Below are 25,304 nucleotides of genomic sequence, written 5' to 3'. Positions count from 1 at the left end.
GACGAATCCCCTTTAATTCCAAGATAACGAAAATAAAATATACACAAGGTTGTTATACAGGGGTTAACTACCTTCGCAGGCGCGTGTGGGGTAAATTTGTGCTGAAATTAATGAACCTCGTTTGTTTGCGCAATTTTCTGTTGATTTTAAGGGGGACGCTATGGTTGACGTGTCTTAGAGCGGTTCGTCCAAGTCAGCCACAGACAAACAAATGTGTGCAAAGGGAGATAGCTTTTATTTTAATTTGCATTTGTAACTCTCTGCTGTATAATAACTAAACATCGTATGCTTTCTTAAAAATCTTAATCTAATCTAAATAGCTACTCATTTCCCACACAAACTTCATTCAGGTAAGAATTCAAGTAAAAAAGGTTAAGGTTCTAAATTTACAAAAAGTAAAAGGTTAAAACAGTAATATATGTTAGACTGCTTAAGAAAAAGAATTCTTTGAACTCTAATAGGTTGTTACAATCACAAGCTGCAATAAATTTTATAAGAATTTTATGTAGACGGAGTGATCTTATGTTGAACAAAAAGGGTAAGTGCGGAGAGGGGTTACAAAAAAGTGATGCACATTCTTCAGTCCACTTTAATTAGATGCCCCTAAGTAAAATCAATTCTAACGAATATGTGCTTATTTTCAACTCGAAAGATCCTATTCATAAAAGACCTCAGAGATTTGCTAAGAGAATCTTACTGAATAAACAATAACATGCAGACCAATTAGCACAGACAAGGCAAGGATAAAGTTGCAAAGAAGTTAACAGGGTCAGGTTATAAAACAGTATTCAAAGCTTTGTAGATCTCACAAATCTCATTCAATGAGGAAGCAGAAAGTGTATGGTAGAACTGAAAACCTATGGTCATCCACCTGAACTGACATTCCGATGAAGGAGAGCATTAAAAGCAGTTAGGAGGCCTGTTGTTCGAGATCTAAAGTTCCATTGGTAGGGTCTATTGGCAAGACATTGGTCAGTCACACACACCACAACCATGCCTCTGTGGAAGAGCGACAAGAAGAGAGGCATAACATTCACATTTAATGTTTACTGTAGGCCATATAGGGAACGGAATCACGCTGAAGATGGTGATCTGGTCAAATGAGACCAAAACTGCATTTTTACCCAACATGAAAAAACTATTATGAAAGATGGTGGTGGAATCATCATGTAGGGATGCTTGTTTTCAGGAGCACAGGATAGCCGATCAGGACTTCCTTCATCTTACTTTTTATTGAACAATAGGTGAAAATTACAGTATTTCATCTATCTATCTATCTATCTATCTATCTATCTATCTATCTATCTATCTATCTATCTATCTATCTATCTATCTATCTATCTATCTATCTATCTATCTATCTATCTATCTATCTATCTATCTATCTATCTATCTATCTATCTATCTATCTATCTATCTATCTATCTATCTATCTATCTATCTATCTATATATCTATCTATCTATTTTTTGTGTCTAAATAAAAGGATTGATTGATTGATTGATTGATTGATTACAATGTGTACGATATTTGTATTTCACCCATAGAGAAGGGTATTCACTCATATAAATGGGTTCAAAAGTATGAAATCCAAAAAGCTGAAATGTACAATCCAGTGTTTCGTGGCACCCATTTTTTTTTATAACGAAACAAAGCTCCAGACACGTTTTGTTTTGTAACTACTTGTATTGGAATAGGCGTCAGATATTCACAAATATGCGCATTGTCTTATCCCCCAACCACGCACAAATATGAGATTATCTAGAACTCCCCCTGCTGGACACATCAGCGTATTTAGAAATAATAATAAAAAAAGAAAAGTCTTGTTCTCTGTGATTGATTAAATGTTGAGCAAATACATGGGCTTTTAGGTAAATACTTTAGATAAGGTAATGTTCAAATTCTATTACCTGTTCTCTTTTTAGTTATGTTTGTAGTATTGTTGTAGTATATTTGTGGAAAAAAAGGAAATACAGATTTAGAAAGTGTGAGGTAGACTGGCATAAGGGACACACTGGCATATTTTTGTGAAATTAAATCAGTCTGATTTATACTTTCCTTAGAAAATTCCTTAGAAAATCTGTAAGTTGTAATATTTCTGATTTATGCGAACGAACAGTGTTTCAAGTATGAGCCATTTCTTTAAAAGAAATCTGACCGCCCAAAAGCATAAATTCTTTGTGGGTTATTGTGATTTCCTCTGGCGGTTGACTCATTTTGAATTTGCCTAATAAAATTATTCAGTGGAGCAGGAACCAAAGTGTGCGCCATAACAGACTACTCAGTAGGAGAGCAGAGAGCTTTCATAGTCACAGCTGTGCAAGAGGAAGCTTGCTATTTCTGAAGAGTTAAAATAAATGTGAGCAGTCCAGATTAATAAATATATAGCAATTACTGGTGACTTACATTATGATATCCTTACAAGATGTTTAGCATGTATGAGTTTAGTGAGAGCTCTACTGCCTTGCAGCTTGATATCTTTTTTTTTTTTATTAGTATAATTATAAGAAATTAAAATACAGCAAGCATACAGAGAAGAGTATACCAGATAACTAACAACAGCCAGGGGTCATTATGAAATCAGTTTAAAAGACTGAAGCGAGATAACAAATTTCAGGGTTTTGATTGTTTTACAGGTTTTTGAACAAGATGGTAAATCAAAAATAGCTATATAGACCAATCTTAAAATGATAATCATCATAATCAAAATAATAAACCAGAAGAGGGTATAAATTTGTTCTTAAAAGGTTCTACAATACCTGAAAGAATGACCTTAATCACAATATTGAAATTAGTCACAACATTATATTTTGTAACGAACTCATTGTAAAAGAATAAAGTACCATGATTAAATAATTGACTAACCAGTCAAATTGCAGCCTGGGGTCTTTCTGAATGCTGACACTGCGCATGCTGCCCAGGTCACTCTGTCAATAAACATGAAAAGATAGGCACCAACACCTCCCTCCCTCCTCTCATATAGATTATTATGCACACACAGCTTATATTGCACTTAATAGAACTTAAAATTAATGTTACATGAGCCACTACAAAATATAAAAGGATATTTATAAAAATACAAAAGTATATTTGCCATTAAAGCCTACTATATATCAATACCAATGCGGATGAAAACTGGTGTAATCACTGCAGTTTCCCAAGCATCAGAAAATTGCCACTACTGTCACATATGTTTTTTTCATGAAGACTTAAATAAGTTAACAGCTGTTAATATTTTTAACTTATGTTACTACTGTAAAGTAGAAAATAGGGAAATCAGTGCATAGATGAACAAGAGATCATTTGTTGTGCAACCGTATGAATGTTCAGCAGCCTCGTTGCAGTCGAAGTTCCTGTCTCCGAGTTTCCGTGAAGCCACCATCAGGCGACAGGAAGTAAACTGTTGGACTGCTTTGCTTTTCTTCAGGACGTTGATGTAGCCACCAAAGCTAGCTATGACAACCAACAGCCGCTGCCAATATGATTCCCTCTGCAATATTTAAGTTTTCCTTTTGATAAGAAAACTACTTTAAAGAGGAAACAGTAGCTGGAACAACTGTCAAGGTAACGTCAACAGTTTAAACCCCCCCGTAACTACGGGACTCTTTATGCTAAGCTCTGTGGTGTTTTGGTGCAAACTTTATTGTTGCTAGCTTGTTTGATGGAGTGTCTTTATTTGTATGTTTTTAGTATATGAAGTGATGGCAAACCTTTTGCTTAGTGCCATGGGTGATGTCTGAATTTATGCTAAATGCTGTTTGAAATGATTACTAATGAGGCGACAGCAGAACGATTCCTATTATTCATTAAAACGTCCTTGTTAGGATGTTTGAAGAACTTTGTTTTGGCGTTGAACATTGCTTGATCAGCCTCATTCTACTGTATGCTTTTCACTGACAGCAATGTACTATTATGTTGTAGTCATTTGTTAATACTTTTGAAACATTCAATAACACACTTTCAACTACTGAGACTGGAACTAGTTTTAATAAGCAGGGATGCTACTCACTGACACATTGCTGATATTAATCGTTTTTGTCAGTTGAGTTTATTTTCTTACAAAGAAAATAAACTAAAAGCCATAGCATTTTTTATTTCATCCATCGATCCATCCAGATCAGAGAATGATTATCCATCCATCCATCCATCCATCCATCCATCCATCCATCCATCCATCCATCCATGCATCCATCCATCAAACCTTAATCTTAAAAAAGGTTATTTAATGAGTAAATATAATAACTCAGACATTGATCACAATGTTCTCACCGTCTTAGTGGAATGCAAACTTAACTCAGCAGTGGTGTGAAACAAAGTTATCTTGTAGTTAATTGTAGATGGAAGACAGGATTTGTAGAAAACTGATATTAGCATGATTTAAAAAACTGGCTGATCAGTCATTGTGCTCTCTTTTTTTCACCTCCCAAAGTACTGTTCTATTACACAAGTATCCAGATGAGTATTTTTGATCCACGGAAATGCTTGTATTTTAAATGGTAGTTATCTGCTATGTTGTTCAGGAAGTCAGAGAAATGCATTGGAGTGGTACATATACTGAAATGGAGAGGGTATAGAATGTACTCCAGGTTTTATGTACAAGTAAGAGGGTGACAGCTTTTTTTCTGAATAATTGAAATCATGAAAAACGATAAGGACCATAATTACCTAAATGCTCTGTTTTCTCTGTGTTATCTTGTCACAGCTCTGCTGAGTAGCATGCTGGACGTGGGGAAGTGGCCAGTGTTTGCACTCCTTCCTCCTGAGGAACTACGGCTTATCCGCCAGGCTTGTGTCTTCGGTAGTGCTGCTAATGAAGCTCTCTATGTTACTGTTAATGATGAGGTAAGGCTCCGGCTTTAAGCAAAGGCACCTTAATCCTGCTGTTTGGACGGAGGTGTGCTGGCCTGACTTGATAGACCTAACCTACTTTGAGGATATTGATTTGATCGTTTCTTTTTCGTGTCAACAGAAGGGGAAAAACAATGCTTTAGGATCTTGATTCTCAGGTTGAGACGAGGGGCAGTTCTCGGCAGAGAGATAAGCAGATAGAATGAGACTATCTTTAGCCATATTGGCCTAATACCCCAGCATGCTCTATATTTAACCATCTGTGCATCCATGTTTGTTCATTCCTACAAGTGGACTAAACAGGTAACAGTTTCAAGCAAGCAGACATTTGTCCTGTCAATGGTAATATTTCTTTGGTGGCAGGTTTATATTATTATTATTCCCTAGTAAACATGCCCCATAAATGTTATTGGGTATAGTAATAATAATAATAATAATAATAATAATAATAATAATAAGATAAATAGTAATAATAATAAAATAATAATAGTAATGCAAAGATGCAAAAATATTATGATAAGGATATTATGATAATTTTACTGTAGCTGTAGGACATAACAACACCAACAACCGTAACAACAACAATAATAATAGGTTTTTATTTGAATTAAATACTTATTGATTCTTATTGCATACAAAAAAAAATAATTTCAAGATCAAAGACCTTTCAGTCTCAGTCAGTATTATAGTAGTAATATGTGGCATATATGTACAATTTCTTTGCATCAGCATGACTTTGCTGTGATGTTTGGTGTTTGCAGGTCTTTGCCTTAGGCACCAACTGTAGTGGCTGCTTAGGCCTTGGAGACCTTCAAAGCACTATTGAGCCGCGCAGGATTGATATCTTGTGCGGAAAGAAGATTGTGTCCCTGAGCTATGGTACAGGACCGCATGTGGTTATCGCCACTGCAGGTAATCAGTTCGCAACACAATACTTCAGAAAATCTTTATGTGACCTCCAGGTGAAATTGTAACGGCAGGTAGAGGAATGGAAGCCAAAACAAATAACAACACATGTTTTCACAGTGACGTGCAAAAGTATTCATATTGATATTTGTCAAATTTTTGCTGCAGTGATTATTTGTGAAGTGAAATGGCATTTTCAAGTCTTGTGGATGTGTCTCTACCAACTTAGAACATTTAGAGATTGATTTGTTTTAACCACTCTTCTTTGCCAAATTTTGGTCAAACTCATTCAGATTGCTTTGTATGTTTGTAAATGGTATGTTTCAATCTTGCCACTGATTCTCAGTTGGTTTGATTTCTGGACTTTGATCCGGACTATTCCAACACAGAAGCATGACTTCACATAAATCTTTTTCATTGTATCTTATGGAGTTTATGTTAAAGGATGTTCAGTCCAGCAGTCTTAGCGTGATGCTCAGGATGAGCACTGCAGGTATCACGGTCGGACAGCAGAGAAGCGGCAGGGTTAAAGCCCCAGACATGTATTTTTTTGCAGGTTTACTTTGACCAGATTTCTTGTACTGCTGAAGAAATTTCTTGTTTAAGCATAACATAGAACTGCCACCACCAGGTTTCACCATGGGAATTATGTTTAGAGCAATGTGCTGTGCATTTAGCATCGTATGGCTTTCTTTCAATGATGACTTTCTTGCCTGTCTCCCATAATCATAATAAAGGATTCTTAATACAAAATGCACATCACAGTTCTCACATTTTTTATCAGTTAAAAAATGAGAAATACAAAAATGGTGTGACTTGTGTTTCAGTTCACAAGTTTGCACTTCTTGTATTTACCCATCATGTAAAAGTCCAATAAAATACATTAAAGTTAATATTTGTAGTGTGAGAAGATACAATGAGAGTCGTGGGGTATGAATAGTTTAACATTGCATTGTTTGTACTACCAATTCCATCTAAATGTTTAAAATTTATAACTATATTAAGGTGCAGTTATTTATTAAGCCAAATTAAATCACATTGAAATAGTTAATTTTGTTTTTTCATTTAAAGTAACATTAATTTCAATTACAAGACAAGATTGTTGTGTGTATATTTGTATGTGTTTTTCTTTTATTCTCGCGATTTGTTATTCTCTATGAAAAGTGTCTTAAACTTCTCTTTCTAGCTAATGGGTTTCGAGCTCTGTTAATCTGATTTTATCGGCTGCATATGTTGGGTACACTGCCAGACCTCAGCTATACATCATTTGACTTGGATTACTTCTTATCTTGTGTTTATAAAATATTAACCACTTTGACAACATAAATACAAGTTTTCCTGCTGCTATGTAGATGGGGAGGTGTTTGCCTGGGGTCACAATGGCTACAGTCAGCTGGGAAATGGGACCACCAACCATGGTCTGACCCCTGCCCTGGTCTCCACCAACCTCATCAGCAAGAGGGTGACAGAAGTGGCCTGTGGCTCCCACCACACCATCGCTCTCACAAGTGATGGAGAGGTAAGTCTTCCCTTCTTGTCTGCTCACTTGTCGTTGTCCATCTTTAGCCTGTATTTTTTTGGGACTGTGAACTTTTTTTTTCATCTGTGACCAGGTGTATGCGTGGGGCTACAACAACTCGGGCCAAGTAGGATCTGGGTCGACTGCCAATCAACCAACACCGCGTCGGGTTAGCAGCTGTCTGCAGAACAAAGTGGTGGTCAACATAGCCTGTGGCCAGCTCTGCTCGATGGCCGTCCTGGATAATGGAGAGGTACCATTATGTGCTGCTTTTATATGAGAATAACACCTTCACACTAGTGTGTCCTATGTATTGATACCTCATAAACCACAAACTTAAAGTTGTGTTGTTGTAATTTCATGTAACAGACCAACTAAACTGTAAAGTGGTAGTGTATAATCACATTTTTCTTTGTTTTGGGGTTGTATATGTGCCAGCTGTTGACGTGTAAACATTAGGGATGGACCAATAAATCATCCAACCAATAATATCGGACCAGATTTTCTCAATTTTGGGTGGTTTGCGATTGGCTGATACTCATATGATTTATTTATTTATTCTTTGGTTTTGAAGCATTGAGAAGATTACAAGAGTTTATTATCACCTCTAGTTCACAGTTCCCGTCTGTGATCAATTACACAATTTCTTCCCTTTACCATTTCCATTTATATCAACAAAACAAAACAAAAAAGGAACATGAACACAAAGGGGAAATAAGGGGGTACTATTCTGAAAAGTTGTTACTTTTATGTACATAACTATAAGGAAATTATATATCTAGTAGACTCATTCTGAAAGATAAACCAGTGCTTTTTGCCATTTCTTTAAAATCAATCCAATATTCTTGCCTGTTCTGTTTGACCATCATTTCTACAGTATTTTACAATATGGTTTTGAGATTATTTTATAATACACCTCATATGTGTGTTCTGTAGATTTACGGTTGGGGCTACAACTGCAATGGGCAGCTGGGTTTGGGAAACAATGGAAATCAGCAGACTCCATGCAGGATCGCTGCTCTGCAAGGTGTCAACATTGTGCAGGTAAGAATCCACAGTGTCAAAAACTTTCATAAAACTATTTTTTATATTTTTCATGAATGTATTGTTCACTTCCAAATGTAGGTGGCATGTGGATATGCACACACGTTGGCACTTACGGATGAGGGATTTGTTTATGCGTGGGGAGCCAACTCCTATGGACAGCTGGGCACAGGCAATAAAAGTAACCAAGCGCTCCCCATCCTAATAAATACAGACAAGGAAAGGTTAGTAAATTGTTTGCACTGTGTTGTAAAGCAATCAGATCAGCTTACTGGAGCCTCCATATCAATGAGGGTCAATGACTCCAAGCAAATTATTTTTACCTGTAAAATTATCCTTATAGTGCCTTGCGGAAGTATCCATACCCACTGAAATTTGTAACATTTTGTCATGTTATAAAAACAAAAATCAAAGTGTCCCAATGGAGTTTTATGCAGTAGACAAAAACTATGTTGTCTGTAATTGTGATAACACAAAATCAAATCAAATTAAGTCTGAAAAGCGTGGCATGCAATTCCATGAATTTGAATTCAGCCCTCTTTAAATAAATAGAATCCAGAAATTTGTGTCGTCAAACCCACCAAGATATGACCGTCCACATAAATGGCCAGACAAGGAGGGAATTAATAACAGAAGCAATCAAGGTGTCCATTGTTTACTCTGATGCAGCTGCAGACATCCCCAGCCCAAGTGGGAGAATTTGTCGACAAGATGGTCATTAACTGGATGTTCAAAAAAATCTGACTTCTGCGAAAGATATAGTAGCATGAACTTTCTGGGCTTTATGAAAAATTGCGATGGATTATGAACATATAACATTCCTAATGTTTAAAAACCGCAAATTGTTTTATTTTCATGTCACAGCGCATGAAATTCCAATGAAAATATTAGAGCCTGTGACTATAATGCAAGAAAAAAAAAAAAAGTACATTTAAAGTATGTGAGCACTTTTGCAGGGCACTGTAGCTTAGACTTGTTCTCTTTATGTTAGAAGGTTGAATTGGGTGTGAATTGAGATTTTCTGCCCAGGATGGTGGAGGTAGCTGCCTGTCACACCAGCCACACGTCAGCTGCTAAGACGCAGAGCGGACAGGTTCTGATGTGGGGTCAGTGTCGAGGTCAGGCCGTGTCCAGCCCCCATCTTACCCACTTCAGCAGCACTGATGACGTGTTTGCCTGCTTCGCCACGCCAGCTGTCACGTGGCACCTTCTCTCTGTGGGTAAGATTCGTGCAGAAACAGAACGATTGTTAAAAAAAGAGGCTCCCAGATGTCCACAGTTCTTAATAATTCAGGGATTTAGCTGAATACTTAAAATTGTTCTCATTGCCATATTTCCCCTCTTGACCTTTTTAGAAGAAGGGGTCTGTCGGGTACTAGTACTCCTCAATAATTAAGGGATATTTGTTGAATACTTCAAATTGCTGCCATAGTTATCTTTAACCTTTGACCTGTTAGAGATACTCATTCAGGAGGCACATGTTTTTGTGTCATAAGTACAAATTCCTGGAAGTGGCCTAAGAAATAAACAGGAAATCCTGTTTCCTGACTGTGTCAAGCAAGTGTTTATGAACTCTGTTTTCAACAGTGTTACTTTCAGTTTACGGCCCATTTTGTCAAGCTTATGGCACCCAACTGTTAAATTACAAATACACTCTCATGTGTGCAGCGTTTACTATTATTTTCATGTGCAGTTTTTATTTTATTACCCATTCAGTCCCAATGTTGTGTGCAAGCCCTTACAAATAAATTCATAGTTTACAGCAGAATAATTTCAATCAGAATTTATTTTTTAGAAAAAATAATTGACTTAATATTACAATTAATATAAGTTATAATAACAATTATAACTGATGAAAAATGGAAATTTGTGCATTTTAAGTTAATCACAATCACAGAAATGTTTTTGTTAGCCATAACTTCCTGTTTTGAAAGACATCGGCTTCATGTTACACTAGAGTCTGTTTATCCCATTCTTCAAAAAGGAAAGATGGGAAAACATTGTACTAAAGGTGTTTCAGTAAATAGCTTCTGGCCCAAACGGACCCGGTTTTAACTTCCAAAATCTAGAACTGTGAGAAACGGTCCTGGACAAGAACCCATATTTTATTTTGCCTTCACTCAAAATGAGCAACATGGGAGAGAAGATTTAAAAACTTTTTTGAAAGCTTACTGTTGGAGAATCATAGATAATTCTGGCAGTGTGTAGTCACCAAGTTAGATGGGACTTTAAAATACAGATAAAAACATTGAAGATAACCAGTGGTTTTTTTTCCCCAGATGGAGATGACTACTTAACAGTTGCCCAGTCTTTGAAGAAGGAGTTTGACAGTCCAGATATTTCTGACCTTAAGTTCTTAGTTGACGGGAAGTGCATCTATGTTCACAAAGCTCTTCTGAAGATCAGGTAGGAAAAATTAAACAGTCGTTTGATTAATGGTTGCTTTGTTTTCACACGTTTTGCAAACTGACATGAACTCTTTTGATTCAAAATTTAGACAAATTTACTACAATTTACAAGTAGTCTAGAGTGTGTTGTTTGGTGAGAAGTGCTATAGCTGGAGAGTTTATGAATCAAATATCGTCAGCAATTTGTTTCCTGTTGTCCTCTGTGTTCAGGTATTTGTTCTTGTCACATGAGGGTTCAGATGTTTTCTTCTTGTTAGAAATGTTGTTGGATATTACTGATTGTTAGATAATTCTACATAGCAAAAAAAGCAGAGGACACATTCTATAAAAACAAATTGAGCATGAACTCCTATACTTGAACGGTATTTGCTGGACAGTGTTCCCTCTGAGTAAAAGGGAAGCGGAGAGCAGCCTATTGTTTCCCGTGTTTCTTTTTATAACCACACTTGAAAAACACAGTGTGTGCATTCCAGTCCCTTGCTCTTTTGCACTGTCAGGAGGAAGGAGCCGGACTGTCTGCACAGTCAACAAAGTGCACACTCTCGCACAAATAATGCCTGGGGCGCAAAACCTCTACTTTGACCATATCTCATGCTAACATGTTAAAGACACTTTAGAGACGAGGAGTTTGTTGATTGTTCTCCTGTGTCCCTGGGAAGCAATGACAGCAGCTGTGTTTATGACTACAGATGCTGATAGCGAAGGGGGCAGCTAAGAGACAAAAAAGTGTCTAAAGTATCATAACAGATTGAAAAATATAGCGAGTTATTTCATCCAAAGATGTCATGCTAAGAGTGCACCGATTGCAGCTTTCTGGTTACCAATTTTTAAAAAGCCTGACCTACTGATTCCAATTTTGTCCAATAGCATTTTTTTGTTGCTAAATATAGCGACAAAATCGCTAAGTTGGCAACAGTGGGGTGGCTATTGTTTGGTCGGTCAGTCAGCCATCTAAACACAGCAAAACAAAATGGTAGAGTGGCTGATTTTCAGACTTTTGCAGAGATGGATAAGATCAGTTTTTTATGTAAGTATTGGCCGATCTCCCAGATTTATGGACATCGGGTCAGTTTATTAGTCAGTCCACTTTTTGGTGAACCCCTACTTTCTACATTCTTTGAAAATACAAAGACACAAACAATTCTAAAGGAAAACTTACTTTGCATGCTCTTCATCATGCATACTAAATAGATCATTTTTCTCAGATCTCAGGTTTATGAACTCTCTATATACCTTTGCAAAGACAGCTGTGTAAACCAAAAAAATCATCACACATTCAAAACCAAACAGTAAATGTACCATTGATGGCATGTTTGCCATAACAGTGCATATGATGGAAAGTGAAATGATGTGTCCACCTGCTACACAGGGGCAATCTGTTGCTGTGAATTGTAGAAATTATTTCCTGAAGTATGTTCTTTATGACGGCGGCGATGTTGGATCGAGCCCGGCTGTCCCTGTTGTGCGTCATGGAGCAGATGTGACGGATTGTTTGTTTGGTAATGTCACGTTCCTTCCTGGCACAGACGTCTCCAGGCTGAATCCCGTTATTCTTCCAGGTTTATGAGAGAAGTTATTGACACTGCTGCTGCTCCCCCAACAGACCAAAGCTCAGAATATACTGAATATAGTTTCTGTCTGAGATATGAGAACGATTTCCACCATTTTACATCAAACATGAGAGGATCTGTTATCTGTTGGCTCATTTGATTCTCGCACATGGCTTGAGTTTTGATCCCCCAGTCAGGCGTTATTCAGCATAGCTCAAAGCACATCTCATGCTATTTTGATATTATTGATTTGTTTCATCGCATCAATAGGTAACATAAGCAATAAAAGAATATGCTTTCAATATTTTTGTGCATATTATTAATTTATCCATTCATTAAACTTGATCAGTTTATTAGGCACAGAATGGATTAAAATCCCGGAGCAAACTGTTTTTTTTTTAGTTTTTTTTTTTACTGTTTTAATTAAGAGAAAACTCCAGGTTCTGAACCAATTAGGCATTACTTGGAGCTTTAAAAGTGACGAATCGTGCTGGGATGAAGGGTTATGTCTCCAAATCGCTTTTTAACTGAGTATTTGAAGATAAAACCCCCCTAAAAAACAGACTGATGTAACAAATGTTTCAGATTCTGAAATTACTAGGTGTGTCTCGACATTTATATTGCCAGTCTATAGTTTTATCGCAGCAAGACAAACAGTTGTACACGATTGCATCCAGTTAATTTGTCTTCAAAAAAGTGAAGTGTTTTGTTTTTAGTGTGGTGTAGTGTCTGTGTGCTTGCTTGCCACTTCCTCCTTGCTTTTTCACAGAGGATGTTATCACGGTCCACTTGCTGTCTTATCATGCTTGCTGCATTTGACTAAATCTAAGCAGACTATTTCTCTTGATGCAATTCTCAAATAGTCCAGATATTTTTTTTCCTTTCGTTAAACCAAAACTAAAGAGTTTCAGTCACTGAAACTATGTAGAATCATTCACTTTGGGTGTGGCATGCTTTCCTGTTTTACGTTTTAGCTGTCTTTCCTTAATTTTCTGCATCTTCAGTCTCATCTCATTTCTATCTTTGCTACTATAACTCCTCCAGTACTCCCATGTTTTTTTCCATCGGATTCAACCTTGTTGTCCTTTAGGCTTCTGAATGCCTCGCGCCCAGCTGTGATCCCTTTTGTATTTGGTCTTTTGAAGTCTAGGAATTGGTTTGATCTTGAGGCACGCTGGAATCTTGTGAATAATCAGACTGAGCATTGACTCATGAACAGCAGCTATGTTTATGTAATTTGTAACAGATAAGCAAACAAATGCTCGGTTACTGCTCTTGTTATCTTTCTTCCTGTCATAACAGCAGTCTGTTCTTCTTTCCCCCTCTTTAGGTGTGAGCATTTCCGTACTTTGTTGAACGAAACAGATGAAGATGTTATAGAAATTCACCAGTTCTCATATTTAGTGTACAGAGCCTTCCTGGAGTATCTCTATACAGACAATATTAACCTGCCACCAGAGGATGCTATTGGTAAGCATAAACTTAGACAGATGTGGTTTAATACCAGATTGTGATGATATATACACCTCTTGAATTCATTTAGATTTTGCCACCTTGAAACCACAAACTCTTTGTGTTTCATGTCGGTTGTAAATTAAGAACTAGAAGACTGTAGCGTGTGAATCTCGAGCTTCATGTGGCTTCATAGGCCCTCCACACGAGTTTTATTAACATTAGTCAAAAATGAAATTGAAATGAGCAAAATAACATGTTTTTCATTGCATGTTTCTGAGCAATATTTGCTTGTTTTTGCATTAGAATCACAATAGTATAAAAGAAATTTTAAGAGCTGGCATATAGTGTTTTTGATAAATTTTCTTTAGGTTCCGTTACAAAATAAAATTATATATATATTATGTAATATATATATAATTTAATATATATATATAAAAAATAATTTTTATATTATAAAAATGGTAAGTAATTACATTTTTAGAAGTTATGTGCACACTGCCGCTAATCTTGTTTTGTGCTTTAGCATTTCTGCTAACTTTGAAAATATTTAGTGCACTTAGCTTTTTTCTTATATAATTTTTACTGATAAATTCTGAAGCACTAATTTAGTTGGGCTTTCAGTTGAATAAAGTTTTTTATCTGTGTTGAAGTTGTGGTTATTGACTCTTTAGGATTTTGAAATAGGTGAAGACTGCTTAGGCAGCAGTTATGTTTCGTCTCCTCACATTCTTTCCCTTCCCCCAAACCTCCACCCATCACTGCCCCGATAACTTTATTCCAAACAAGAAAAAATACAGGAACAAAATTGAGCTCTTCTGCATTAGCTTCCACTAAATATCTTGTTGGTGTAGCACTTTAAATCAAATTAAGATCAAATCAAATTTTATTGGTATAGAACATTTCAGCAACAAGGTATTTCAGACTGCTTTACATCATAAAAACACAAAAATATAAAGTCATGGAACACACAGTCAACAATAGAAACATTACATCCTGCTAATGCAGCTTTAGCATTAGTGAAACTAATGTTTATGATTAGTGCTTCAGGGTTAGCGCAACTGACGTTTTAGTTAGCACAGACTGTTGTATTCAAACTTTTATTTTTTCTTTGTAGTTATGATGATTTTCTGCTAACAGCTAATGAAAACACAACAGTTAAGATTTAGAATAAAACCATAAAAACATTTTTAACATGGAACTGTGGTTTTAGGGAAATGTATGTTTAATGCTTGTTTGTTTTTAAGCCAAAAGTCAGTTTTCCGCTAAACAGCTGTAGTTATTCAGAGATTAAATTACACACAGGTGGAGACGGCAAGTCTGTCTGTTGATCCTTGATGCAGCTGTCAGGGTCTGATTCCTGACCTTGAAACCTTTGATATTTGCCCCCTTTGCTTTCTGCTCATTTCCTGTGAATTGCGCCACAAAATCTGGCTTAAAAAGTTATACACATCTGGATGTTATGTACTAATTAAGAAACTTCTAAAGGGCATTGTGGACTTTAATTAGTATATCGTAGTAAATAGGGCTACATTAATTTTCTTCTATTTCACAATTAGTCACTGCTTATACATATTCAAAGATAAACATAAATCCCTGTAAAATTCACAAAATTGTCAAGGGTGTCATAAAATTTCTTAAACAGAAGTAGCTGTAAATATACTCAGATGCAGTGGATTCGTTTCTTCTGTTTGCAGGGTTGCTCGACTTGGCAACGTTTTACCGAGAGACGAGGCTCAAAAGATTGTGTCAGGAAACTATCAAGCGGGGCATTTCTGAAGAGAACGCCATCACTCTGCTTTCTGCCGCCGTCAAGTATGAGGCTCGGGTAAGATCACTGCAGTGCGTTGGCAGGGGGGTCCTGCACAGTAGCCTCTAGTCACTCATACTCCTCAGCACTCACCACATAGCCCTCTTCGTTTTTAGGACCTGGAGGAGTTCTGCTTCAAGTTTTGTGTCAACCATCTAACGGCTGTCACTCAGACCCAGGCTTTTGCAGACATGGATCATGACCTGCTCAAGAACTTCATTAGTAAGGCAAGCCGCTACGGGGCCTTCAAAAACTAAGGCGCCCCTGCAGCGATGGATTCTTGACAATATGTTTTAATTCTGCAAAAGGAGAGCCGACCAAAGTAAACACTGAGCTGTTCAGCTCTGCAAAGACTTGTTACTGGGGATGTAAACACTGAAGAGGCGAGTGGTTTCGGGTGGCAGTGGCTATCTGATCCTGCCGTGTTACTACTCTAAGCCTTGTCCAAACATGGTGAAGTGGCGCAGAAGCATTGGGTTACTCTACTAATCCGGCCTTAACATGAAGAAGTACAGCAGAGGTTGCAGTTTGTCAGACTTGGATTACTAAGAACAAGCTTAACTGCGCCTCCATCTGCCTGGTTTAAAGCAGACATACAGCAAACATACAAATGGATACCTGTTGCTTAAAATGTTGTATGGTTATTTACATTTATTCCTATAAAGGATCAGTTTAAGGACTTTTAATTGCAAACTTCCAAATTCCACTGGAAGCTCCGACTGAACTATAAAGCAATCAGCAAAAAATAAATCAGCCCTTCTTATTCTGCTGCAACCTACATGTCAATCAGTCAATATCTATCAGAGAGACGTGTGTATATACTGTAAATATGTTTTCTGTTTTTACATTAATGTAAAACAAAAGAAGACACGTGTGGTGATTAGAAATGGTTCCATCATATTGGGTGATCCAGTGGAAAGCTTCATACTCTGTTGTTTACAGAATCTAAGCTTATGAAGAGCAGAACGTAGTGCAGAGTTGATACGTTATCAACTCTGCAGTGATTGGTCTTGAAGAACCAATCACTGCTCTGAAATAAATTACTAAAAAGTTAATTATCATAAAACTTAGATTTTTTTTTCATATACCTTATGTTATTTGGATGCCTTGGTTCTCGTAAATATGAAAAGTGAGAATTTTGCAAAACGTCTGAACTGTTCTGCTTACAATGCCCTGCAAAGTATTTAGCAACTCTATAGCTATTGGCATCTCTGTTAAAGATGTGTTCAAAACTCTCGAATGGAAGGATTGTTAACATGGAGAAACTGTGATTACATTCTTTGTTGTGGTTGTCTAACCATAAGCTTTGAAATGTGTTTTTCTCCTTCCTTCCTTACTGTTGGTTCTGTCTGCATCCACCCTTGTTTGTATGTTGAAGTTGTTTTAAACTTTTTGGGAGGTTATCTATTGTCCTGTTGCCATTTTCTGATATGAGCACATACCTAACTTCAATGAAACATTCTTTTGTTTTCCCCACTTTAAAGACCGACTTTGGAAAAAGAAAAGAGCATGAACAAAACAGTAAGTTAATAATTACTGATTTAGCTACTTAACAACCAAAACATTTTGGAATTGTAGCTATGACAATAACAACTGATTATTATTATTTTTTTTTTGTCTTTTGGTATCTGATTTCCATTTTCTGACCCAACTTTACAAAAAGCTTCACAGACACTAAGTAGATTTCAATTTTATTTAAGAATTATAAAATAATTTATAACAGCATTCAATAGTTGTTCTAACTCACTTTTTTCAAGCAGAGGTTATGTCACACTGTATGTGGGAAAGCCCTTGCGGTGCACTGCTGAACCTCTCTTTTTTTGCGCAGAACGTCTTGCTGTCGCTCACTCTTTCGTAGCCTGAAGGAACTGCAGACATTTCTTGACAAGTTGTAGCAAATACTACCTTTTACATTTCCGCTTCCTCAGATTTATATTTTAAACACAATCCTGTTTTTGAAAATAGCTAAGTTTGAGCATTCTTTTTATATCAACAGCGTCCCACACAGAAAAGGTTTTATTGCCTGGACCTGACATCTGGTGCTTCCAGTTATCTGGAAAGTAACACATTTTTCTTCCCATTTCTGGCTGGTCAGAGACGATCAAGTTGAAAATCGTCTATCAGTTTCCTGCCAATTACTTGCTAGAGCTCCATTAGATTTTCTTCTTTTTCTCAAAATCAGAAACCCAAAAGCAACACATATATTGCATCTTCATCCTGGGTGACAGTAATTGTAGAGGATGCTATATGCTTGACATCCCCAATTCAAAACGGTTTGTATGGTAATTTCACATTTAATGAACAGTTTTACCACATTTCTTATTGTTTACTAATTCATGCCATCAGAACATGTAACAATTGTTGTGCAATTGTTAACTAACACTTGGCCAGAATGGAAAAGAAATTTATTTTTTTTTAAATGCAAAAATGTACTTTTAATGTGCTTTATATGATGTGAACTGTGCAGCTGGAAATTGTGCTTTACTCACAACAAACATGACAAAATCCATGTTTACTGTTGCTGTGTGGATGAAGTTAAATAGAATTTTCTTTTGGTATGTTTACACAGATTTGTTTTTTTATTATTATTATTAATGTTATTGTTAAATCATTGTCAGCAGGTGTTTTTTTACAGTAATATATCCTCTTACATCACCTTATGGTATTAGGTACTGGTGGTATTGTTTCAATAGGCAGTTTATATTGTTTAGAAAAAATTGGATAAAATATCAGCTTGCTTGTATGATTGATGCCGATAATGTCTGATAGACATGCTGAAATAAATAACATAATCATAAATTACTGTTCTTTTCTTACTGCAGAGCACTCCATCCTCGTATGAGTTTTAATACAAACATTAAAAATTTCGAGTTTCTTTTGCTGCGTTTAGGATCATTCAGTGCTGAGACGTTCATTATCAAGAGTGTGCCAGTATATTTATCCAGTACCACACACTAAAAAGCGGCCTCATACCATGATGCTTCCATCTTTAAACTTTACTGTGGTTATAGGTTGATATGAAATGCTGCAACATTTCTACTTCATAGGTGTGCAGTGACATCCACACAGAGCAGTTTTTTGTCTCCCCTAACCAGAACATAATTTCCCAGGGTTTGATGGGATTACACCCATTTCTGGGAGACTGACTTTCTGTAACATTCCTTCCTGTTTTAATAAAGGTGACAGAACAGCATGTTTCTTTCAAATTCCATCTCCTGTTACTATTTGTAGTAACTTTCAGGAAATGGGAAGTACAGGATGGGTTTTACCCAGACAATAATTTGCATACATTCTTTTGATATGAGTGACATTGTCTCTAAATGCACACTTTGAATGTGATCTGTCAGTGAAGAGAGAGATTGTTTGATTTGTAATCTGGTTTCATGTGCACATTTTCTTTTAGAAGGGTTCAATCAGTTGGATGTAAAACTTTTAACTTGAACCATTTTTGACACATTTATGCCCGAGTGATATTCAGAGAAACGTGCAGATACACCGTACTACATCTGCAGAAAAAGAAAGAATGCACAAGTGTACACATTTGATGACTCTTAACTGAATACTCCAGCAAAATAAACTTTTTGTTAGAATCAGCATTCTTTTTCTTCAGCAGTGGAGTCTTGTGCAGTGAATGCACATGCAGACAATGGCTCTAAATGGATTTCCTTTGTTATTTTCTAAATTTCTTTAAAACTTATATTCTCTATCAAATTAATGGACACAATTTTACTTTTTGTATTATTTGCATCTGTGGATTATAATGATGTAAATAATTATTATTTGCATCATTATACATGATTGAAATTTCAGTATAAATACAGTACACTTATTGAAACCCGGTTTGATTGGAACATGAAAGGATGCTCTTTGAACAACAACAAAAATGCAGCAAGACCTTGTTTGCCCATAACAAGCTGAACTGAATGTTCAGTTTGTATGAGTGGTGTTGTCATTTATGACGGAAGTGGTTACAGTGATCTAACTTGTCACGTGTTGTAACAACCTGGCACATGCATACACTCTCACATTGTGCAAGATTTTTTCTGGAACAGCAATGTTTTGCAAGTCTGCCTGCAGACTTTCTGGTGTGTGCTGAGAAGTGTCTGGTCATCAACTAGCTTTGTAATGCTTTAATTCCATCCTGGTTATAAAAATGTTGAAATATGGAGATTAGGTCATCGAACAGTGAGCTGGAATTCTTTGTACCTTTTCCAGATGGAAATTCTCACATTTTTCTAGTGAGCCTTAACACATAGTAGGGAATGTTTGGGTGTTGCTTTATTCAAACGGCCATTCCCAAAACAATTGACTCATCTACTAACAGGAATCAGGAATCGCTTTTCTCCATGCATTTAAGAGTGAAAACCTAATACTATGCATATTTAATTCCATATGTTTATCACATAAGTTTTCATTTTCTGCTCTATATTACATTTAAAGGACAAAATACATATTTTTAGGAACATAGTGAAAGCAACATAACAAAGACAAAAAATGTTTTTTCCCCTAAATAATCTTTAAAAAATATAAAGCCACTCTACCATTAATCAGCTTATCACATACCATTGCCAACAAGGAAGTTCATCCAACAGCTGCCTAACTGTAACTGACACTCTTCCAGATCTTTATTCAAGTAGTCCAGTACAGTTTTTTTGTTGTTGTGACTTTTACACATTATGTCAGGTTAGATGTATATTACTGGAAATATCTGCAATAGAAAACATATCCGAAAAGTTCTAAAAATAAAAAAAGTGTGACCTCCATATGTATTCAACTCTTGACACTCTGGAATCCAGTGCAGTCAAGTGACTTAATTGTTACATACCTTATCTAGTGTGTAATTTATTCTCAGTACAGCTCTTCTGTGAAGGCCTCTATGGTTGCTTAGAGAACATTAGTAAACAAACAGCATCATGAAGACTAAGAAACACAGACAGGTCAGTTTAAAATACTGTGTTAGATAGATCAGCTAAAAAACATTATTCATAGCTTTGAGCCCAGTTCAAAACAGTGACATCATTTTAACCACTGTTAAATAAACTAAGGTAAGTTTATTTGTAGAACAAAGTTCTCTACTCTGATTTGTTGAGGGATTGCATTTGAGCATTTTGGCTTTACATGTAATATTGCATAGGAGGCAGAAACCCACCACTTCAAATCAGTGTGAACACAACATCGCCAAAAGGAAAAAATGGTGGGGGACAGAGAATCTTATTAATGTTAATCGGAAGATGGACATTAATAATGTTTTCTTTCAATCCTGAAATCTTGTTGAAACCTGTCGATCTTGCAGCAATATAATTCCCTTCAACAGAAAGACCAAGCTACATTGAATACTCAAAGCATGTTTGGTCTAGAGCCGAGTCTCATTCAGAACATTTGGCAAGACAGATACTGATGTTCACAGATACTCTGTATCAATCACTGAATTTGAGTGATTTTTGACAGACAAATTGGCAGAAAACTTCAGTTTCTGGATGCCTAAAGCTACTGCAGCTGCATCCAAATAGACTTGAAGCAGTAAGTGGAGCAAAAGGTTGCAAAGTGTCGAAAAACTAAACTCAAACTAACACCAAAAGGTGTAAAAGGTCATGGCTGTAAATAAAATTATTTATTACTTTTAAATCAAATAACAAATCATTTAATTTATAAATGATTTGTTATATTACTTTTTGAGAAAATTGCACATGAAGAAGTTAATGTCCTTGTTTATTTATTATTGCCTTTAATTCCGATGAAAACGTTATTTTTCTCATAAGTATGTCTTTGCAGATTAGTGTGTTCTGGGCAAAGGTAAAGCAGTGACACCTGTTTGGCACGCAATCTGTTGACGAACAAATAAAGATCTGTGTCAGTTCACACTCTCGGTTTGTGGCTCCCATGTGGTTTGCTCTTTTGCTTTAGCGATCTACAGCTAAACTGTTTGTCTTATTTGCATGGTATTTCCTTGATGATGCAGTACATTAATGTACAAAAGGTACATTAATGAACCTTTTGTAGTTGTGCTCTTGTAATGGAGAGACCTGAAGAAGAAACATTCAGAAGAACTTTCCAAACACAATCCTATACCCTGCATGCAGAATGTGGCTTTTTTCATTCTAGAAACAGATCTCGTAATTGTGGTGTCATGCTCGCTGAGGTTTTAGTTTGGAAGATATGTTTGTTTAGTTAAAAATAAATTTATTCTGATTAAAAAGGAAATCACATCAGACGAGGATTTTATAGGTTCAACTGTAGATGCAAACTCATCTATTCTTCATAAACATGTTCTTCCTCTCAAGCCCCTAAATGTTCACTGCATTTCTCTATTATATTTTATGTTAGTAGTCAAACTATGACTCATTTCTATCGCCATTTGCTTTTTTTTTTGTTGAGAAAGTCAAAAGAAAAGTGGCATTGCATGTGAAGGAAGAGGGGTGATGCAAGTGTGTGGGCAGGTTTTCATTGTTGGAATAACCCAGACTTTGGTATTTTTTGATAAACACATCCTGGTGTTAAAAAAATATTTCCACAGACTTACGTTGGGTTTTTATAAGCAAATGTCACAACCACTTTCACTTTTAGAGAAGCTGTAGACAAAGATAACGTATGTCGTAATTCCATCTTATCAGTGCCAATGTCTCATCTGTCTCATGCAAGTATAAGAAATTCTCTGGTGAAACAAAATTCACCATAAAGTCTCTCCAATTGGTGTTGACATTTAAGACCAAAAAATACCAAAAAAATGTTTTTGGCCTTGAAATTGAGTGAAGTTTGCTCCTGTTTTTCTCTCTTGGAAGTAGTTTTATAAACTGTCCATCTTAATGAATGCAAGCTTTTTCTTGTTCTTGTTTTGAGAATTAACCGCTCTATTTCTAAATTAGACAAGAGTTTTACTGTTTTCATTTTAACTGCTCTATGTTTATCTTGTAAAAATATATTGGTACAAAAGTATCACAATATTATGTTTTTGCAGTAAAGAGCTTAAGCAGGCGTTTCTTCTGTAACTTAAAGAAGTGCACTGATGTTTGATAATTCCTGCACATATAGTAATGGTGAAAAGAGACTACAGATTTTTAGTATTTCGGACATAACACTTTGATCTGACTCCAACATTTACAAAACAATGTTTAAATTATGTGCTAAAAATTACACCGCACAATTTAATTTTCAAACTTGGACCACTTGGCATAACTTTAACTTATTATTGGCATAAACTAAGTAGAGCTATCCAAACTCCTCACTGCCCAGTGGTGAAGGGATGATTATCAGGGATAGTTTTGCAGCCACAAGGACTGAGCATTTTAAAGCAAATTCAGATTTGAGTCTGTGGATACAAAAATGACAACTTCAAAGTAAAAGGCTTGTTCTCCAGGAACTGAACAGCCTTTATCTAATCTAAATAGAGATAAAAATATATAATTTTTAAGAACATATTTGCATGATATTATTAATGTCCACTTTTAGCTACCATAGGGTACACAATTAACCTGTTGATATGGTAATGTTGCACATAGTACAAATAAGTTTTCTGTAATGTTTCTTAAAAAAGGAGCTATAGCTGAGAAGGATGTGAATCTTTCCTGTTAAAGGTGGCGCTTCAATATATCAACCATGGACATTTTAATGGAAACTAACGATTCATAAACACCCTGTTCATGTGCATTGTAGCATAGTAATAACTGCCACATGGATGACTCTCAAATTGAACTTAAGCAATTTGAAGGCATTCTTTCACTGTTAAGATATTGCAAAATGTGGTTCCGTTTAAAAAAATGAAATTGTAAAAGCACTTCCTGCAACCTCTTTTCAACCTTCTTTCCCCTTCGCTGACTAGCATCTTGGTCTTTATTTTCCGATCTACAAGACACTTTGAAACATGATGTCCGTTGAGACTACAAAACAATATTTTTTGTTTTTTTTAATACACATTTAGTACATGGCTTCCTCATAATCTTAACTTTTGATAACCTATTTATACTTGTGTTCTTTGAACCTACATGCAAATTGTGTTACTATTGCAATGAACACTATACCTTGTTTATTTGCTAACCAAAAATTATTAAAACTCTACAATATGTTATTACGTTAAATTAGGCTTAAAGCTACAATTCTGTGTTTTAGGTAAACTAGATCCAATATCATCCAATTTCAGTTGTTAGAAAATATACTCATATTTGGAAAAAAACAAACAAAAAAACGACTTGGTAAAATTAAAGCCATTAAATTGACCAATAATTCCTCTGTATGAGACCATTTGTCTAACTGCTGGAGGTCGACTTAAACTGTGTCATCAGTTGGACAATGATCAGAAGCAAAGCAGCTACAGAGGAATCAATGTGCTGTTGTGTCTCGGTTAAAGTCCAGACCTCCATGATACACTTATGACATATCTGAGCATAAGTGAATGTTTACGCTTCATTGATAATCACTGACTCATCAGCAATTCTGTTTTTTCTGATTTGTTCTGAGGAAGGTTGCATTATCTCATCAACAGAATCTACTGCGGTAACACGAGGTGGCAAGAAAGCGATGTCTGCCACTAGCTGATTAACAGGTTTCCTACCTCACTGCAACGACGCTAAACAGGAAATGCTGCTCGAGAACCTGTGTTTGTTTCCTCAGGGCTTCTGTTGTAAGATTTTCCTCAACACTCTAGTGTGACAAGCAGTGGAAGTATGAGCATCTGACAAAGTATACGAATGTATGAAAAAATTTAACATTTTCACACTCATTCCCGATTGAATGTAGGTCTGACAATTCCTCTTGCAACAAGTCAATGTGCAAGTTGCCTCACTGTGATCTGAGTATTAGTGTGTTAGTTTTGCTGGCTAGTGAGTGCAACCAGATGGATCTGGCTCTAGTGGAAAGTTCTTTTAGCGGTTGGTATGACGAGAAAAGCGCAATGTGTTGTGTAAATTCAGTATTTTACCATGAACTTGTTCTCTAATAAATGCTCTTCTGATGTGACTTTAAGTTGCAGATGTATGCAGTTGTACTTTTCCCATTTTCAGAGAGCGTTTCTTATTTCAAAAATGAAAAGCATATTTCATTTTCTTGAAAGTTTACGATCTCTGTTAGTCTAGTAGTCGCATCATAATACTGGATGTTTGTGGCCGCGATGTGGCAAAACATGTTCGCCAAGCAGTGGTAGTTGTGTATTAAATTACTGGTACTTTTACTTAAAAAAAAACAATGTGAACATTTCCTTTTCTGCTTTCACATCTAAACACTGTTAAGTTTTGTAGTGCGTGCGTCATCAAATTGCGTGTAACCCTGTTGAGTCACTCACGTTGTTTCCCTGTTGCAGCTAATTTTTTTTGAAGATTTGAACAGCGACTTGTCGCCCCCGAGGTCATCACGTTTGTAACCTCCGTCTGACCACAGTTGTGACGACTCCTCATGATCATCACACCGCCACATCATGATCTGAGTCTGAGCCTTGGGGTTTGTGGGGTGGAGGAAGGTGTCTGACAGCTTCCTGCCATTGTGAGAGATTTAACAACCCAAGGATTTCACCCCCCTTTGTTTTTGTTTAGAAAGCACATAGTTGCATGTGAAGAGCTTGTTTTTTATGTTCTGGATGGAAGTATTTTGGATGTAAAAGACAATGGCACAGAACATTTCGCTGTAAGGCCTTGATGGTGTTTATTTTGCAGCAGATTGACAAAGATTGTTTTCGGGCCATAACACACAGCATGTCCGTTTGTCTCTTTGATTCTCTGGGAGATTTTCCTTCATTTGTTTGACTGTTGCTGGTAACCATGAAGTCATGTTTGTATTAGTCAT

At 36.2% G+C, this 25,304-nt stretch overlaps 1 protein-coding gene across 2 annotated transcripts; it reads left to right on the top strand.

Moving 5' to 3' along the window:
* Nucleotides 1-3,365: 3,365 nt before the first annotated feature.
* rcbtb2 (regulator of chromosome condensation (RCC1) and BTB (POZ) domain containing protein 2) lies at nucleotides 3,366-18,335 on the top strand. Of its 2 annotated transcripts, none has more exons than XM_008426368.3 (12): nucleotides 3,366-3,563; nucleotides 4,702-4,841; nucleotides 5,609-5,759; nucleotides 7,106-7,272; nucleotides 7,367-7,525; nucleotides 8,209-8,316; nucleotides 8,398-8,540; nucleotides 9,346-9,536; nucleotides 10,596-10,722; nucleotides 13,605-13,744; nucleotides 15,424-15,554; nucleotides 15,653-18,335. In XM_008426368.3, exons 2-12 carry the CDS (start codon nucleotides 4,716-4,718, stop codon nucleotides 15,791-15,793), a joined length of 1,584 nt encoding a protein of 527 aa, XP_008424590.1. In that variant the 5' UTR covers nucleotides 3,366-3,563; nucleotides 4,702-4,715; the 3' UTR covers nucleotides 15,794-18,335. The 2 variants fall into 2 exon arrangements, with proteins under 2 accessions (XP_008424590.1, XP_008424591.1); XM_008426369.2 differs by lacking the exon at nucleotides 3,366-3,563 and adding an exon at nucleotides 4,969-5,150 and having other exon boundaries at nucleotides 4,751-4,841.
* The last annotated feature ends 6,969 nt before the right edge of the window (nucleotides 18,336-25,304 follow it).

Source organism: Poecilia reticulata, chromosome 13 (assembly GCF_904066995.2).
Source record: "Poecilia reticulata chromosome 13, P_reticulata-male-v2, whole genome shotgun sequence".
Taxonomy (NCBI): Eukaryota; Metazoa; Chordata; class Actinopteri; order Cyprinodontiformes; family Poeciliidae; genus Poecilia; species Poecilia reticulata.
Note: the sequence above shows the minus strand (reverse complement) of the source record. Positions and strands in the feature narration are given on the sequence as shown.

Excerpts from the sequence above, each read along its gene's own strand:
- rcbtb2 (XM_008426368.3), top strand. The coding sequence starts at position 4,716 with ATGCTGGACGTGGGGAAGTGGCCAGTGTTTGCACTCCTTCCTCCTGAG. Across the intron at positions 7,273-7,366 it reads CTCTCACAAGTGATGGAGAG|GTGTATGCGTGGGGCTACAA; the intron begins GTAAGTCTTCCC and ends ATCTGTGACCAG. Across the intron at positions 7,526-8,208 it reads CCGTCCTGGATAATGGAGAG|ATTTACGGTTGGGGCTACAA; the intron begins GTACCATTATGT and ends TGTGTTCTGTAG.